We start from the raw sequence: 18480 nt of genomic DNA on the forward strand, positions 1-18480 counted from the left end.
GGTTGCCAGGTTTTACCCCCCACAGTCAGGGAAACTCCAGAACTTCTGAAGCACATCGGCAGACAGACCAGCGTCTCCGAGATCATAATGAGCCAATAATAAAATATCAAGACCAATTTAATGATAACTATATATATTGAATTGTCTCTATGTCCCTGATCGTATATTTATTCCGTTTGAATTAAACATAGTGATTGGAGCTTTTCTTTTCCAATTTGGCAACCATACGAGTTTGCCCGACCCTCCCCCACTCAGTTAGTTGAACATGGACATTTTTCCCCTGGATTTGACTGGTAAGGGTGGATTTAGTCTCAGGAAACATAAGAAACCGAAGAAACTTTCCACGATTGAAACGCTAATTCAAGTCACGAACTTGAATTGTTACAATAGTGATCATCTATGTGATTTGCGTCACGCAATCCTAACGACCTATCCATGATTGGTACATGACTGGAGAGGAAGTAAACCTGGTAGACAAATCTCAGGAGAAAAATGTCTCTAATTCGCTGTGCGGGCCAAATAAACCGCCAAATTCTAAAGTTCTGAAGTATGTCGGATCCGTCAATGCAGCGGCCTAAAAAGTAATATTTGTTTCGTTTGACTGGTGAGTATCAAACTGACTGTGTTATAATTAGTCACTCTTTGGAAATATCAGCAGTTCAACTTTTATATTTGTTGTAAAGTATTGACTACTAGCTAGCCGATGACAGTCGAGTTAGACATTAGCAACGATAAGCAGCCACAGCTTTAAGTCAGCTAGTTGTCATGATCAATACTAGCACTTCCAAGCACTTTAAGGTCCGGGTTAATTATTATTTTCATTTCGTGTAGCCATCTCTATAGACTGACAATGTGGAGCGACGTTGAACTTCTGACAAACGAGGACACAAACACTGTCCGCCTCAGCAGTGTTGCAGGGGAGGAGAACTGCAGCGGCTTGTATCAGGTGGACACACTGGTCCGAATCGCCACCGAGCAGCAGGTTAAAGACCATCATACAGGGGCGTAGCTGGGATTTATTTAGCTCCTATGTTTGTGTTTGAGATTTGACTCAGATGTTGGTTCCTTTAGGTGCAGACAGACCCCTGTCTCTCCTCCTCCAGTGGTTCAAACTGGAGCATCGTTGTTGCTGACAAGACGGTCATCCTGTTTGACCAGAGCTATCAGACCATCCAGCTGCTTCTTCACTTCGGTAAGTCCTCCGTTTAGTGTTCATTCTTTCATCCTCATACACTTTTTAACTGTCCGTCGATCTAGTTCTGTTCGCTCAAACGTGCTTTGAGGCTGGGACCAAATAAGTTCAGCCAATCATTTGTTACTGCTGGTGGTATATTGCAAAATAAACACGTCCGTAAATATGTATAGGCTCAGTGACTCGCTCATAGAGAAAACATCATGTCGATTATGTGACTGGGAGAAATTGAAGATTAAATCAGTTTATATTCTGCCTTTTTGTACAAGGAGCCGAAAATGCTGAATGATAAATTACTCCTACTTTTTTAAAGAATTGGTTTGGTACTTGCAGATTACAAGATTACAAAAGGGAAAATAACTAAAACCAATATCCACATCTTTATTTCCAGATACGGATGTGGATGCCTTTGATGTTTGCTTGGATGGGCAGTTTTTGGTGGTCTGTGAAAGAAATGGAAACCTTCATTTGATCTATGTTCCACAGAAGAGAATCCTTCTCACAAAGGTATGAACAGAACCTCACATATTGTATAGTATTTGTCTAATTGTAATTCATTTACACTTGCAAATGACTAGACAGGGTTCTATGTGTGGTCTAGAAATATTGAGGTCCTAAGAGTCCCCATACTAATACACACTTTACATGCATTTAGGGTTGTTGGCGACACCTCAAGCCCAACATGAAATTGAAAGGGACCTACTTATTGTACTTTTTCTTTAATTATTTTTCATATTTAACATTGTATCAATTTACTGCACTTGAGTTTTACCGATGTGAATTTGAGCTGCGAAATATGATTCACAGCTTGATATTGTTTTTTCTCATTCTTCTGTGTCTTTTAGGCCTTGGTGCAGAAACCATGCAATGGAGGCAAAACCTATTGTGCCGTCATTATAGAGGAAAACAAGGCATCTTCAGGTAAACTTCCCCCAAATATATGAGAACCGTGTGTTGTGAGAAGCCTCAAGGAATCTAGGCTTGTTTCTCGACTAATGATGGTATGTTGTGTGTTTGTTGTCTTTGTTACCAGGAATGTACCACGTGTTCCTTCTTATAAAAGATGGCTTTTTCCATATCTCCAACCTGGCTTTGGCAAAGATGGATACAGGTATTAAGATTTCATTGAGCTAAGAACCTACAGTTTGGGTGGAACTGCTTTTTTGAAACATTCCTTTTTCTTTCTTCATTACAGCCATTGCAGAACTAGATGTGGGAACTATGAAAGAGGTGAGTCAAAGCAATTGTTGCATGAACCAGCAAATTTATTTTCTGAACAGTGGAGACAATCGCATACTTACTTGTCTTCTTTTTTTTAGCTCCAGTCGCTCATCAAGATAGATTTCTGCTCCACTAAGGATTATCATGACGAGAGCTGCATCACAGCGATGACATTCAGCCTGGGCCAAGAAATGCACTTAATGATTGGGGTATGCTTTTGTGAAAGATAAAAAAAAAAGTTTCATGGTATTTATGGTTAAAGGAGGAAAGAACATGTGTGTCTTCTCCCATTATTGTTGTATTCACAGGGGGATGAAGAAAATGTTCTGACTCATTGGACGATGGACCCTCTCCAAGCTAAGATGTGCCTTTCTCACTGCATCGACAACAGTTTGATTCCAGGTGAGCTTGACGTTCATGACTACAAATTCTTAATCAACTTTATTTGGATCACAATGAATACTCCTATTTATCTTTAGGTTTAGCATTTGACACAATGGTTATTCAGTGATGTATGTAGCATCTTTTAGTTTAGTAAGGGAAAGTGAAATACCCAAATACACAGAAATGTAAATTGAACATAGCAGTGCAGTTTGGGAAAACATAAACCAGGACTCGTGCTTTCTCCAACTCGCAGGTGTGAGGAAGATGTCGGTGGTGGACAATCTCATATACATTCTAGACACTGAGGTACGCTCAACAGTGTCACCATTATATCTAGTACTCACTGGTACTTCCTGATCGCCATTAAATGTGTGGTGCTGATTTTGTTGTTGCTCTCAGGATGTTCTGAGTCTTTGGGACCTGCATTTCCTCATCATGGTCCACTGCTGGCCTGATTTTGCCATTCATGACTTCCAACTCATGGCAGAATGTGGCTCTGCCTCCATGGTGGCGTAAGTAGGAATATCCCTCTTAGGCTCACTGCAAGTATGAACTGTGGCTTATTAAACCATGGTCTGAAAAGTAAACTTGTGTCTTACAGGCAGGAAAAGAGCAAAATGAAGATGATTACACTTACAAAGAAGGACACCAGTCAGGTAACCATGGGAACACCTTCTGAAGCAACTGCTGTACATTAAGGATCATCTAAAGTCCTTGTTTTGATTTTTTTTGCACTTTTTTTACTCCTTTTTAATTTTTTAGATCAGCTCATTGCAAGTGCGATTCCTGCCCTCCATGACTGTTTGCTACTCTCTGGATGTCTCCTCCGTCTGCTGCCTTGTCCAGACAAGTATAAACATGGTGAACAATCACATTGAAACTATTATCAATGGAATTCATGTGTTTCTTTTATTTCTCATTTCTCTTCCTTTCATTGAAATTTAATATCCTCTGATTTCAGGATACAATCTATTTGGTTGAGGGAATTTGTGAGAACCTAGAAAGGTAATTATTATGTTCAGCTAGTAATTTATGACATGGTGAATGCCTGGAAGTATTGATTGATGTCTGTCTCTTCTTAAGTCAAGGAGAGCCCATATCTTCAGTTGTGTTGAGATGCTTCACTGAGGCTTTGCCAGAAAACAGGTAACTAATAATGAAGAGAGCTTGCTTGCATAAAGTTCAGCGTTCAACATGATACCAATATATTTCTGATATCACTCTTTAATATTTCCAGACTTAGCAGACTTCTTCACAAACACATGTTTGAAGAGGCTGAAAAGTTTGCCATGACATTTGATCTGGACTTGGAGGTAAGTCTCTATTCATCAGTTTTTTTTAATGAGAGACTGAATCTGTGGCTTTAGTGCTGTATAGGATGGATGTTTTTAGTCTCAGAAGGGAATGGAACCCAGTTAACAGAGTGTTTATTACTTCACTGCATAAGTGTGACTTGAGTAATACTCATATATAGCTGTGATATTGCTGCGTAATGACAGATTTGAATTGAATTGATGAGCATCTCCCCCAAATGAAAGCGTGACTAACTGCAAACTTACAAGACCATCAGACACTAACCAGCGCTGCTAAGTGGTAACTTTCTGTTCAGCTCGTGTATAAGGTGAAGCTCGACTTTGTGCTGGAGCAGCTAGCCTCTGCATCAGCAGACGGCTATGGACAGGAAGTGTGGTCTGACCTTTTTGAGGAGGCTAAGAACAACCTGATGAAGATTACGGTCAGTGTAAAAATGTTGTTTTTGAAGATAATGAATATATATATATATAATATGCAAATGACAAAGAAGAATTTGTAACTTTTTTGTCAAAACATGAGCTAATCTACAATGATCATCATTGTGCTGTAGTCAGTCTAACCTCAATTAAATGTTCCAAAGAGTTTGTGTGTTAGCCGAGGCAAATCAGAATCAATGTCAAACTTTTATTCTTAACTGATTGAGGTGCAAATGTTGTATGTTGGTAGGATGAGCAGTATGTGGTGGAGTACTGCCTCAAAGCTCCATGGCCATCTGTAGAGACTGCAGAGAAGATGTTCAACCACGCTGCCACACAATACTCATGCTTACAAATCCAGGAGGCCTTGGCCAGACTGGCGACATTCTGCAGTCTTCATGGCCAGGAAAATTTCAAGTAAATTCAGCGTCTCATTCCTCATATTGTGTTGTAACTTCAATATGTGCACTACTGCATAGATTTCACCGTCTTATTCTGTCCCCTGCAGCAGCATCGGTTGGATTGAGTTTCTAAACAGCACAGATTATTTAGGAGATGTCCTGATTCACCTGAGAGAAGGAGACTTGAAAGGTGCACAACTCCTCTGGCTTAGACATGAGGTAATATAGTTGCTTTAATTAAAAAAATGACCAGACTTACCAAATGACTGGTCTGGTGAGCTGTGATGATGTTTACTGCTGGGCTTTGTGACAGGGACATATTGCAGGGGAGTTTAACGAGAGCGGACTTGAAGCTCTGCTCAGTGCCATTCCACAGGACCTGAGATCCCAAGACCTCTGTCCTTGGTTTAAGACAGTAGTCATTCCTTTTGTGAGAAGAGTTCTTCCCAGGGGACAGGTAAGATGTAGCAAAAGTTTGTCACTCATTTTCATTTTGTGGTCCTTAAAAAGTAAATGTGCTCTCTTGTGTGCTAATAGAAAAACCTGGCAAGATGGCTTGAGCAGAGGGCAAGGAATCTGGAGTTAACAGAAAAGGTGAACAAAAACACTTGACTAGAATCAAAGCATGCAGAGATTTCAGAAATATATTAGAAGCACGAATTTCAATAATTCTGTCTGAATGAGAAGAAAGATCATGAACAATTGTTGAGCACGACACCAATCACCATATAACTCAAGTATCTCTGAATTGAACAGTAAACATTTTGAATGGGAAGCCATAGCTGAATTAATATAACTGTAATGTCTTTTTAAGGGTGCTTGGCCCCAAAATGGGTTGGCTTTAGCAGAGCTTGGGCTGCCAGCATTGTGGACATGGTTGAAATCAGTAAGTTTGCTATGTTTACTTTTAATTATGTTTTACATTCAATATGGATCAGTATGTTGGTGCACAAATCGTCTGTATCCGATACCATGGGGGGTGCCATATAAGTGCCATATAATTTTATATTATGGAATCCATTTATTTGTCCTGTGTTATCTTAAAGGATGATAGTTATGGTGCAGAAGAAGTGGAGACCCTCAAAGCACTGGTGTCAAGCCTCCGTCAACTGCTGGACCTCCACATGAAATACAACTGCATACTTTCACTTTCAGTCTTTGAGAAGGTTTGTCTATTGATAAGTGATGGATTTCGATTATAAATCAGAAATCTGATGCAAGGAGTTTCATATACACATTCAAGGTGCGCTTGAGTATTTTACAAGAAAACACTGCTCTGAAAGTGGCTAGATGAGTCTTTGAATCATGCAGTTCTTACTAGTGCCTCTAGATGGTGCTTAACTAAACTAGTTTGTAAGATAGTGTTCAGACACTGTACTTGCATGGTTCACAATAAGTATGTTTCCTATGATTTTTAAAGGGGAATATTCGGAGCGTGGCATTCCTCATGCTGGACAAGGTTCTGGCTCCAGAGCTGATCTCTGCCACAGTGGAGAGCAGCATCCTTCCATATGCAGAGGAGCACCGGATTCCTCTTGATGAGCTGCTGCTTCAGTATATCAAGGTGAAATTCCACAGCCAAGCCGACTGGAAATGTGAAATTCCACTTTAGAAATTAATCATTGTTAGTGTCTCTGCTCTCATCTGCTCCTTACCAGGATCTGCTGGAGCGCTGCAGCTCTCAGACCACAACACTTTTCACAGAGTGGGAAGCCAAAGCCGTTGCTGTACTGGGCTGCATGGCCGACACTGATGTAAGTTTCTGTAAAGATGATTGAAGTCACAGAAGAAACCTGTGATATTTTACTGGCAGTTATAAAAGGTCTGTTTCGGTATTATTGTTTAATCAGCTGATGGTGGATGCTGTGCTGGAGATCATGCAGAAAGCTGTGGTGCCCTGGAGTAATGTTGTGGAAAAACTGGTCCAGCAGTACCTGGAAATGGAGGGACCCAAGTATGTTTTAGTATCCACCATGAATTTCTTTTAGGCTAATGACTAATGTTTGTAAGTAATAATGTGTTGAACATCCTCCTCAGACAAGAGCTGTTAAAGGAGAGCTACAGTCTGATGGAGATCAGGAAATTGCTCAGAGGTTACGGTCTCCGCAACTTCAACCTCTCTAATGGCGCTCAAGTTATGGTAAGATTTTCTCAATATTGGACTTACAGTTTGACTTCTGTTTTGCCTGCCTATGACGCATCATAAATATACGTATATATTCCCCAGACGCTGATTAGATACATCCTGAAGCAAGACCTACCGTCGTCTTTAGATGATTCTGTTACTTTAGCAGAAGCTTACAAACTTCCGACCTCTCAGATAAATTACTTGTATCTCATTCAGCTGATATCCCAAGGCAAGGTATGTTAATCCATGCCAAATTCTGATGATTTCTCTTTTTATGCAAGCATGACTCTTTGTTAGAATGTCCCTTGTGTTGCTTGCAGGCTGAGGAGTGCATGACCGTGCTGAAGAAGCTCTCCACTGCAGAGGTGGAGTGTGTGATGGACCGCCTCACAACCTGGGCTCGGTTGCAGCTGGAAGACAAAGACCATATATCTGATGAGGTGAGAAGATGGATGTTGACGTTTGAATGAAGGAAATTCATTTGCACTTACGGGCGCCAAAGTGGCAAACCACAACATCCTCCCAAACTATAACTGGTTGTGTTTATGTTCTCAATAATTGGGCAGTATTGCGTTGATCATATTGGTTTATTGTACAACCCGGTGTTTCATGGCCTTTTTTACAACAGCACAAGAAGCACCAGATGGTTATAGCCCAGGTGATGGTGGAGGCACTGAAATACCTGCAAGTAATCCAAAAAGGTGGGAAGTCTCTTTGGAAACCTGAAAAACAAAGTTGCTTAAAGTGCAAGGAAATTGTTCTGCAATGAGTAAGAATGTAGCTACACATATAAATCATAATTTGTCTATTAAATCCAGTTTACTGGAAAAGATTAGTCGGCAGAATAATCTGTTTTACAAAGTACACATGCAACTGATCATCCATGACCTATGTTTCTATCCTTTGCAGATGATGCTCTTAAAAGCATGGAGTATGAGAACAACCTCTCAATATTCAAGACAATCTCCCAGCTTCAGGTTAGCTTGGTTGAGGGGTTCTTCAGCACTGTTCCATCTCTTCCCTTGATCTGATTTTTAACCAAGTCTTGTTTTTTTTTTTTTTGTCTTTCAGGAGGATTTTGACGTTTTTTTCACTCCATCTGACTACGAGGATCCGAAGATGCGAAAGCAGATCCAGGACCATCACATCACAGCCTATGAAAACACACGTGGCCGTTGTCCACCAGAGGGAAAAGCTGTGGCCACCCCAGCTGTGGCCAATCCCCGCGCTGGCAAGACCAGGATGATCTCCACCGAGTCTGCCCTGCGTCGACTGGGAAGGCAGCTGCAGCGCACAGAACAGGAGCTTTGGTCTGACCTGGCTTTACGGGCCGTAAGGGCGGGCAAGGTGGACAAGGCCCTCAAGATCCTCAGGTTAGCAGCATGTTATACGGATGCTGTGGTGTTTGTAGGAGTCCAATGGTGAAAAGCTGATGAGTTTTAAGGACTACACTGTCTACAAGTCTGGAAATTAGGAAAGTAGTTGTTAAAATTGATGGAGGCTTAATTGAATAACCACAAGTCTCTGGAGGTATTAAAAACATCTGGGGGGTGTTTCCCTCCCTGAATAGATAATCCAGTCATAGTTAATGATGTGAATTTCTTGCTTTAACTTCGAAAGAAAGAAATGTAGTTTTGGTTCTGGTTCTCTGTCTGTGCAGTGAGCTGTATGAGCACCACTGTAACACCAGCACAGGGAAGGTTTTGTTCACTGCTGCCCAAACGTTATGCCACATGCTGGAGGCTGATGTTCCCATGGTGATTCCTGAAGACATGGACCTTCCGGCAGTCATCCACGATCTGGCCTGCCAGGCCATCACTGTGTGCCACTCAGGTAAAGCACACATGTAGATAACATGTCTATAATAATATATAATTTGTGTTGGATTGTGCCTGAACACATGAATATCAATAGTTAATTGCACATGGAGGTGAATTTTGATTGTTTCCAATCTCTTAAACGTAGGTTAGTTAACACAGATAATATGCTGTTACAAACTGTTACAGACCTGCTGCTGGACTGTTCAGAGCTTTGTAAGAGCACCCGGATAGCCATGGACGTCTATCATCAATGTCAATTATCAGACAACTATGGATTTGTAGCCAAGGTCAGTGTCTTTTCTAAGTATTTTCCATATAATTTGCTATATTTGCCTACCAAACACAGTGATACAGCCTGATGTGTTACAGTTGTATCTGTATATTGTAAATGGTACAAATTTAGCAGTTCTCTTCTTCAACAGAAACTGAAAATCCGCTTGATTTGTCTTATTGATAGGCATTTTAGTTCCATTTTCTGTCAAATCAGTTGTTTTATCCAGCGATGTAAGTTGATACAGTGATGTAATGTATCTCATTCTTTCTTAAAAGTACAATCGGTAAGGAAAGATTCCATAGTCCCCTTTACAAAGTTGTTTAATTGCTAGAGAGTATTCAAAAGACCTTTTTAATAAAAGATGAAACATCAACAGGATTTGACCTTGGGAGCAGAAAAAGATCCATATTCCCAGTGGAGTTTTCAAGATGTTTTTAATGAAGATTGCATCGTTCTGGACCCAGTGTCTGTGCTCCCCGTCCAATATGAAATTACCAACTGCTTGCTGCCTTTATCTCAGGGTGAGCAAAATCATCTGGTAAACATGTATGTTGGAGTTCTGTACCCCTGACAGTTCACATCAGCTGTTGTACAAATGTATCCCCAAATTTCCAGATACCAAACTCTACCCACTGGACTGCTCCTGCCTGTCAAACTGCTCATTTGAAAACGGTACGTACATGTGTTGACATTTCTCATTTTTAATCTTTTGAAATGGAAGCTTAATCTTTCTAATTTATACCTGCATGCAGGTATAAATTACATCCAGCCCCTCCTGGGTCCTCTGACCAACATGCTGCAGATGCTGCAGGAGTGCAGTCAGCTGGAGCTGGCCCTCAGAGTGCTGGTCAACTCGTACGGCAGCTGCGTGCAGCACATAACATCAAATGTTATGGACACACAGGTGTGGTTACTAGGGTTATTAGCTATGAAACAATTACACCAGTATCACAACCTGCCAGTATCACAACCTGCCAGTATTACAACCTGCCAGTATGACAACGCTTTTACTTTGTAACTGTTGCTCTTTCAGCTTCATGATAAAAATCAGCTTATGAAGTACAACATGTACTTGAATGAGCTCCAAAAGGCAACTTCATCCACCCTGAATACTGTTGCAGTGGCACTCTTGAACAAGGTGAGTAGAGGGAAGAATTAGATTGAGTGCAGTGTAACATGTTTTAATTAAAAGCATATCTGCTTATCATTTTCTATTCTTGTTTCCTATTGACTGAAGGTTTTCAATTGGAGAGTTGTGGATTGTGACTTGGCTATTGGACTTTGCACACTCCTTTCCAAACCAGAGATCATCCAAATACTGTGGAAGATTATTGACAACACCTGGCAAAACTATGACAAAGTCTTGGTAGGCATCACAATCCCTGTTCTTCTTATAATGATTGTTGATTCTTATTTGGAATCATAATAGCAGTAATCATAGAACATAAAGACCATACCTGCACATCTTTTCACTCTTGATCATTTCAGGCTGTGGCTAAGATCGGGGCCAATCTCTGCTGCATGTACAACGAGGGAGAGGAGCAACAGAAGTTTCTGTCTGTTATAACTGATGCTGAATGGGGCATTAAGCTCAGCAAATTAGAGGTTTGTAAATTTTCCCCACAGGTATCCAATAATTGCCTTCTTACTTTCTTACTGCTAAGACCTATTTAAATACAATAAATATAATTAATAAAATTTCACTCTGTGACCTATCATTTACCTCATCCACTTCGCTCTGCCCCAGATTTCTATCCAGCCTGTGTTCCGCCAGAGACCAGAGAAGAAGATCAGCCTGATCCCTGTTCTGGTGAAGAACAAGCGAATCACACCAGACATTATACTCCAGTACTGCAGGTGAGCTGAACAACATAAACTTTGATTTAAGGCCAATAGTGCAATGTCATATTCTTTCACTGCTTGTGCCAACAACCTTTCTGTCCTTCCCTCCCCAGCACCTTTGGCCTGGACAAAGACCATGTGATCAACCAGTACATCACCACCCTGCTGCTGGTCCAGGGGGACGAGGAAGACGCAGGTGGAGCAAGTGACCTCGATGTATGCCTGGAGGGGGTACAGTCTCTGAGTCATGCAGACGCACTGGAGCGAGTCCTGCAGATCATCCCCATGTTACACAGCACCAGTGATCTCACCGACAGTCTCAGTGCCGCCATGTTCAAGGTTTGAGTATGGAGCACACACTACAAGTTGAGCTTTATAGAGCAGTTTGTTTCTAGGACACATGGCTTAATATCAGTCATTCAATTGCACGGTTTGATAATTTAAATATATAATCTTGATGGATGAAGAAGGTATAGAATCTTCATTACTTTGCCCTTAAGAAGTAATTTGTTTAATTGGACAGATTTATTGATTTATAATGTTTAGCTGACCTAACAGTTATGTTGACCTTTCCCTTACAGCTCAGTCCTTACAACTATGAAAGGGTTGAAGTTGTGCTGAGGATCATACAGGCGGCTGATGAGAATGTCACAAGCTTTTGTGTTAGCCAGGTAAAAAAACAATTCAGTGGTGAATGCCTTTGAAATGTATTCTGCTGCTGAGCGTCTTGAATCTTGTGATCCACAGGCGATGGGTCTCCTTCAGCACCTGAAGTCTTACAAGAGGATCTCGCCTTGCTCAGACGTAGAGAACACGTATCACCTGGAAAATGGCTTGCTGCCAAGCCCCCTCTCCAGCAGCAGGCTGCCTTTCCACATGCTTATGCAGACTAAGCATTTCTGGAAGATTATCTGTGAGTAAGCTGCTAATATGAGGTTTAATCTCAAAAAATGCTTTTTGTTGTCTTTTCTTTTTAATTTTAAACCACGTTTTGATATCATACGGAGTTGCTCCTGAAATGTACAAAGAAATGAGGCAACAAAATGATTATCCTGTGTTTAGCTCCTGAGCTCAGTGAGGAGACCTTCCCTTCACTTCTTCTGATCAGCAAACTGATGAAGGTACAGTGCTCTGAGCTGAAAAGAAGCCTTAGTCTATATGGTATTTGAAAATGTAAAATGTTTTTATTGAGCATGATTTAGTTAGTTTTTTCAATTGAACCTTCCTGTCTCCTTCAGGTGAGCCTCGACAAGTTATACATGTCAGCTGTGAACCATGTGTTTGAGAAGAAGATGAAGCCTCTACTCTTGGAGCAGAGAAAGAAGGGTCAGAGTAGTGGTGTCAATAAGGACACCGTCAAGGTGGCCAAAACCATGATGATGTACATCCACTGCATCCAGAGCCCAGAGTGGGCGGCTGCCACAGCCCACAAAATCACTCAGGAGCTGCCACCAGGTCTCTAGCATGCAGATTCATGTGTTGACTCCTGCACCACATTACTGGTTGTGTCTCTGTGTATTAAGTGAATATTTCTTTTCATAAACTCTTTTCCACAGGCAATGAGAAGACTCAGTCACTTAGGTTCTGTTTGGCTCTTGGTGATGCATGGCTGAAGAATCCACACATTGAGGTCTGTATTACTGTTTGTCACATGTAAAATGAAAACTTTGCCTGTGTGACTCTGATGGCCTCAATGTGTCTGTCTCCGATCCCGAGCAGGAGGCAGCGCGGTCCAGAGGAGAGACATTTTTATCCAAGCTGAAGCTGCAGTATCAACGCTCTGCTACTGAAAACACACTGATAAACAGCCAGCTGAATAGCCCAGAGCACCTGAAACTGTCAGGGCTGCCAGCCAGGCTCATAGTGACTCTGTATGAGCACAGCAGTGTAGAGCAGCGGCACAGAGAGACGGGGGGACAAACTTATCCTGGTGAGCACAAGTTAACACTGGAGAAATTGGCGTAATGTAACTTTTTAATGTACCTTGTGAATCACTTTGTATTGTTAACGTTCTGGTGCTTTTCACAACATTCTGATATTGATATCAGTTTTTGAATTATCTTTGATTTCTATGAGCAGACATACACACTGTGGTTAAAGAAATAGCCGTCATCAACAGTGTGGATCTCCTGAAGATTCGTAACATGCTGTTGGAGAAATGGATCTGCAAGACAGGGCCTGCTGCAGCCAAGGTCAGTCTGCACTGCACAGGAATCTTTGCTTTTAGTCAGTGTTTTTACTAGTCACAGTCTAATTCAAAATATGTCTTTCTGTTATAAAGGATATCAGTTATCAGCAATGTGTCAGCAACATTGAGGAGGACCCGGACCTGATGAGGTAAACATTTGCTGTTACTTTTTGCTGTATGTTATACATGTGTCCTCAAGGAAAGGTTCAATTCTTCTCATGTATATGCTTCAAACCAATTAAATGACAATCTTGCAGTCTGATTAAATGATCTCAAATGCCCATAGGTTCAAATCATTTTAAAGTACATTATATTCATGTATGATATTTTCACCTGCCTGCATGTTAAGTTGATAGTGACTACACCAAGGTTTCAAAGACCACATTGCTCTTCTTGGATGTTCTCAGGGTGGTATACATGCTGCAAACCTGCCTCAAAGATGATGCTGTCCGCCTTCTGAGCCCCATCCTATCTGCTGAAACCTGGGTGAGTAATAAGTTGCAGTGAGTCAAACCTCAACCTGGCCAGAGGTTGGAAAGCGTCTAGCCCAGTGGTTCTCAAACTTTTTACATCAGGTACCACCTCAGAAAATATTTGGCTCTCCAAGTACCACCACTATGGCCGATGTTAAAAAAAAAAGTAGCGTGGGCCTACCCTATTCAGCTACTATGCAAAATACACACAGGAAGCACATTTATTCCTCATAAGAATATTATTTAATTAGACCTTTGTCAGTCACAGCCACATGGCCACAAATTGGTACTAGAACTCTCTCATATGAACAACTCTCCTATATGGGGCAGGGGGCAGTTCCTCTTACACCCACAGCATGTTCGCGCGTGCGCGCACACACACACACACACACACACACACACACACACACACACACACACACACACACACACACACACACACACACACACACACCATGTGAGAACTTTAATAACAACTGCATTTCATTCACAAACACGCATACATACAAACAAACACACGAGAACATAAATCAAAAACACAACCAACTGTACTTCAAACACACAGCATTTTGGCAACTATGTATAACTTATAGGCCTGACAGAACAGAAAGTCCTCCTCAGCTGCACCATCATGCTCATATCTGACATAAACAAGTCAATTGGCAGAACCTGCATCATCAGTAGTCTCGTCCAGTTCGATGGAATAATAGCTTCATAATAATATAACTTTTAATGCGTTCAATCAGTGCCGTCTTAACGTCATTTGCCATGGCTCCTATTCTTCGCGACACTGTCATTTGAAAGTGGCACCAACTTTAACTGTTTGGCGATCTTCTCGCCACCCATAATGTGTACCATCTCTTTGGCTAATGGTAAACACAGCTGTTCACCGCTGACACAGCTGACACAATTGTGTGCGGCTTACCTGTTTTCGCTATGCGGAGGCTGGGCACGAAAAGAAGGCTCCTGCGCTTTAACCACAGGTGCACAACGGAACTGAATTGCATATTTGGACTCCGTTCACCGTCGTTCAGGCTGTTTAAAATATCCTCCTCCTGATCCGCAGACTTCGTCCTTTTAGTTCCCCTCTGGAGCCACGACTTAAGTGGATTTGGACAGCTCGTACGTTTTTATCCTATCTCCGCTTACCACCTTTAGCCTGTAATAGTCAGCTAATAGTTGACGTTTGCACGCAGCGCCACTATTGGTAAGGGATAGTAGTGTGCCGTGTGCAAACATTTCTTTTAAGTCGCATTTAAATTTTTTCATGGTTTATTTTCTTTTTCTTTTTTCTTCCGCCGCGTACCTCCACGTACCACCGGTAGTACACGTACCACAGTTTGAGAATCACTGGTCTAGCCAAATGACTGTGTGTCAAGTAGCTTTCGGGAATCTTTGTACATCCTCCTGTAGCCCCTCAGCACCTCTGGGCCTCGTCTGACATTCTGCCACCGAACTGGAGCGCTGCTTTGTCTCATCCGCCTCGCTGATGCCACCACTCTGGAAGCCCATGTGAAGATCCCCAGTAGCAAACTCAAGTAAGGGGTCGCCCCATTATAATTGCCAAAGTTAATTTAAGACGTGTATACTGTATGATTCAACGTTTCTGTGTTTAATTTTCCACTCAGATATTACCTGAAGTGCTACATCTATGTCTCCCAGCTGGAGGCCTTAAACATCCCCTACACAGTGCAGTCGTTCCTCAGTAGCCCCAAAGAAGGCTTGGTTAAGGGCCTGTGGAAGAACCACAGTCACGAGCCACAGGTACGTCCTTCCCTAAAAACACCAAGAACTTTTCAAATGAAGCGATGGATTTTTGCCATTTGTAGATTAGAAACATTTTATAAGCCTCCCTGTATGTGCACACAAACTAACCCTGTTTCCATTCAGGCTGTGCGCTTGGTGGCAGACCTTTGCCTGGAGTATCAAGTCTATGACCCTCAGCTGTGGAACAGTTTGCTTCAGAAGCTGCTGAGCTTCAATTTGGTGAGTGGATGTGCACCAGAATATACAGCTCAGTAGATTCTGGGGATATTCACAGGAAGTCTATCTATTTTGAAAAGATGCAGCATCACCTCTACACAGGATGTGCTATTTTTGTCTGTTTGTAAAAAAAGCGATGTTGGTTTCCCTTCTCAGATCCGGCACTTACAGAGGGTTTTGGAGGCAATAGTTTCTGTTCCGTCTCTGTGGGGGGTATTTATCACATTTACCAACATATGCCCAGCAGTGATGCTCGATCAGATAATGAAAATTTGCATCTGAAAATGTGTTAAGTTTAGCCTCTCAATTTTATTTTCCTCCCCAGATCTCCAGTTTCTCGAGGACATGGAGGAGTACCATACTGGCACCTTTTGTCTCAGGTACTCTGTCTGTATGAACAAAGCACAGCACATGCATTGTACCAGATACAGCTAAAAGCTCATTTTCATGTGTGTTCTCTGGGTGGGACCCTTAGTGGGACACAGTTTAAAGTCAAATACAGTTTTACACTATCACATTTGAAATTTGTTTAAAACCATGGATGATAACTTTACTTCAGAAGTCTGTCATTTTGTTACATTGTTTAGTTTGCCTTTTATTTGTCTGACTTCTGCATTCTTGGTCACAGCCTCTCTGCCTCTGAGTCCTGATCAACAGGAGACTCTCTACACAACTTTTGTTCTCCTCCTCAAGTAAGATCTGCTTGTGTTTAAAAACAAAAGGGTCTATGCAGCATTGTGTTTCAGGCAGATATGTCCTCACCGGATGTTTCAGTCTGTTAATGAAAATTGCCGAGGTAACCTGTGTCATCTTTGATGTCTTTTCATTTTTATTCAAACTCCTACCCCTGTCTATGATTCCGCAGGTGTCCTTTCCTGTTGAACCTGGACTTAATTGGAATTGCCAACCGTTTTGCACAGTTCAGCCTGCCAGCCTTCGCCCTGGGAACTCTGCTTCTCATCCCCTGTTCAAAGAAAAAAGCACAACAAATCCAGGTGAACCTATAACTTGTGAAGGGGACGTTTTATCTTGTTTTTCCTGCCTGATCTGATCACACTGGCATGTCCTGGATTCATTGTTTTTTTGTTTTTTTTAGGGTTTTCTGTCTCTCTGTAAACCCGTCGCTGTCCTTGACCAGGTGGAAGAGCTGATGAGAACTGGGGAATTGGCTGGAATACCCTCTCAGGTTACATTCCATCACTGTTATTATTACTTGTTTTTCAAATGCAAGTGAAATGGAACAAATTAGTTGCCAGCTTGCACACATGGACTGTTTTCAGCTTTTGTTTGGCCAATAACCTTACAGTGGGTAATTTTGATTAATGTCCTGCCAGTAATTTAGGCAAGACGACTATATATTATGAACTTTTACAGATGAAGGTTTATACTGAATAGTTTATTTCACATTTATACCTTCGCCTCGCCTCAGATCAGGGAGACCGTCTTAACCTACATCAGCCAAAACGGACAACAACAGAAGCTGCTGAAGACCAAACACTTCAAGCATCTGAAGCAGCTCATCGTTTCGAGTGGACAAACCAACCAGGTCAAAGACTTGGTGGACTACCTGATCAGCCAGAACTGGTAAAGCTTCTACTATCACAGGAAGGCAGCATAGACGGAGAATATATGTCATTGGATTTAAATTGGGTCTGTGTTTGAGAAATGGAGAGGACTAAAAGGTTTAAAATAAATTTCAGGGCTGACCCTATTTGTTTGTTTCCCCAAGTTTATGAGAACACGCTACGTAAATGTAAGACCTATTTTTAAAAATCACTATTCAGAAAATGCCTCCAGATGCATTTTAAAGCGGGGGTGAAAACAGTCTTGTGAAACCACAGTATGACAATGCTTTATGACTTCCATCTTACAACTTCTGTATTTTTCTATTATTGCCAGCAGTAAGATAGAGGAGCGAAATTCACAAGGCCGTGATAAAGTGCAGGAATGAGAATGTAGCCGTAAGCCCAGATGGGATCATCCTCAACTGTAGGGACGGGAACTGGGAGACCTAGAGTCCAAACCATGCATCATCATCATGCATCCATCGATGAGAAACCTATCAGATTAAAGACGTGTACAGAGACATGAATGTTAATGTGTGTTCTGTTTTCTCTTCAGTCAGGAGGAAGCTGACTCTCTTGCACGTGAGTACATGAAACACAGGGAGAGAAATCATCAGCGGGAGAAATCGCCGTCGCTCAGCTCGCCCTCACCTGTCTGCCTGAAGTTATCTGAAGCTCAAATCCCTGACCCAAGCCAGTCTGGGATTCTCAAGTCAATGTTACCAAATATTTAGCTTTTTGAGTTTCAGCATAACCCCACAGTTCCTACTTCTTGTGTGTTCATCTATCTATGTAATTCTCCTCTGTCTGTCTTTGACTACAAACGCAGTATTTGCACTTAACGTAAACTTCTCAACTGAATGTGTGCTATTTGAATAAATGTTTTGCGCTCGTACAAATTTGTGGAGAACTTGATTGGATAAAACCCCGTGAAGCATTGGTTGCAGACACAAACAGGTTATTAGTGACACTTATGTTGGGTTTTTTTCCTTACACACATGTTAATAACTGTTTGCATTTACAGTATATCTGACCTAGAAATGAGAGAAAATAAACATATTAAACTGCAAGTCTCATCTACCTGTCGTTTATTCAAAAATGGATCATAAATGTATCAAGTATCTGGATAATTCTGCTGAGTTAAACCTGGCACCACTCTCAATCTGGAACATGTACTGTAAAAACATGTGGTTGCTAAAGAGGAAACCAAGTGGTGACAGCTGGTTGACTGACAAAGCTTTTCAGACAGTCTAGCAAGTTTGAAACTGCCCAAGAGAGA

General features: G+C 41.6%; 1 protein-coding gene across 1 annotated transcript; it reads left to right on the top strand.

The window, feature by feature from the left end:
• Positions 1–301: 301 nt before the first annotated feature.
• kntc1 (kinetochore associated 1) lies at positions 302–18260 on the top strand. Its single transcript, XM_076151143.1, has 61 exons — positions 302–604; positions 832–982; positions 1072–1192; positions 1584–1699; positions 2038–2113; positions 2226–2303; positions 2388–2422; positions 2512–2622; positions 2722–2815; positions 3051–3103; positions 3197–3309; positions 3399–3453; positions 3560–3658; positions 3759–3802; positions 3881–3943; positions 4035–4110; positions 4407–4532; positions 4778–4944; positions 5036–5147; positions 5242–5385; positions 5466–5522; positions 5743–5814; positions 5975–6094; positions 6349–6492; positions 6587–6682; positions 6779–6882; positions 6966–7068; positions 7156–7290; positions 7377–7496; positions 7685–7757; positions 7966–8033; positions 8128–8429; positions 8717–8889; positions 9063–9163; positions 9527–9671; positions 9766–9822; positions 9903–10054; positions 10184–10288; positions 10388–10516; positions 10639–10755; positions 10898–11007; positions 11106–11331; positions 11574–11663; positions 11740–11905; positions 12055–12113; positions 12231–12447; positions 12549–12622; positions 12712–12922; positions 13072–13184; positions 13274–13329; positions 13588–13666; positions 15067–15191; positions 15282–15417; positions 15544–15639; positions 15793–15849; positions 15962–16016; positions 16265–16328; positions 16502–16631; positions 16733–16822; positions 17066–17220; positions 17758–18260. Exons 2-61 carry the CDS (start codon positions 851–853, stop codon positions 17933–17935), a joined length of 6675 nt encoding a protein of 2224 aa, XP_076007258.1. The 5' UTR covers positions 302–604; positions 832–850; the 3' UTR covers positions 17936–18260.
• The last annotated feature ends 220 nt before the right edge of the window (positions 18261–18480 follow it).

This window comes from Genypterus blacodes, unplaced genomic scaffold (genome assembly GCF_046128005.1).
Source record: "Genypterus blacodes isolate CSIRO-AG114 ecotype Tasmania unplaced genomic scaffold, CSIRO-AGI_Gbla_v1 ptg000053l_1, whole genome shotgun sequence".
Classification (NCBI taxonomy): domain Eukaryota; kingdom Metazoa; phylum Chordata; class Actinopteri; order Ophidiiformes; family Ophidiidae; genus Genypterus; species Genypterus blacodes.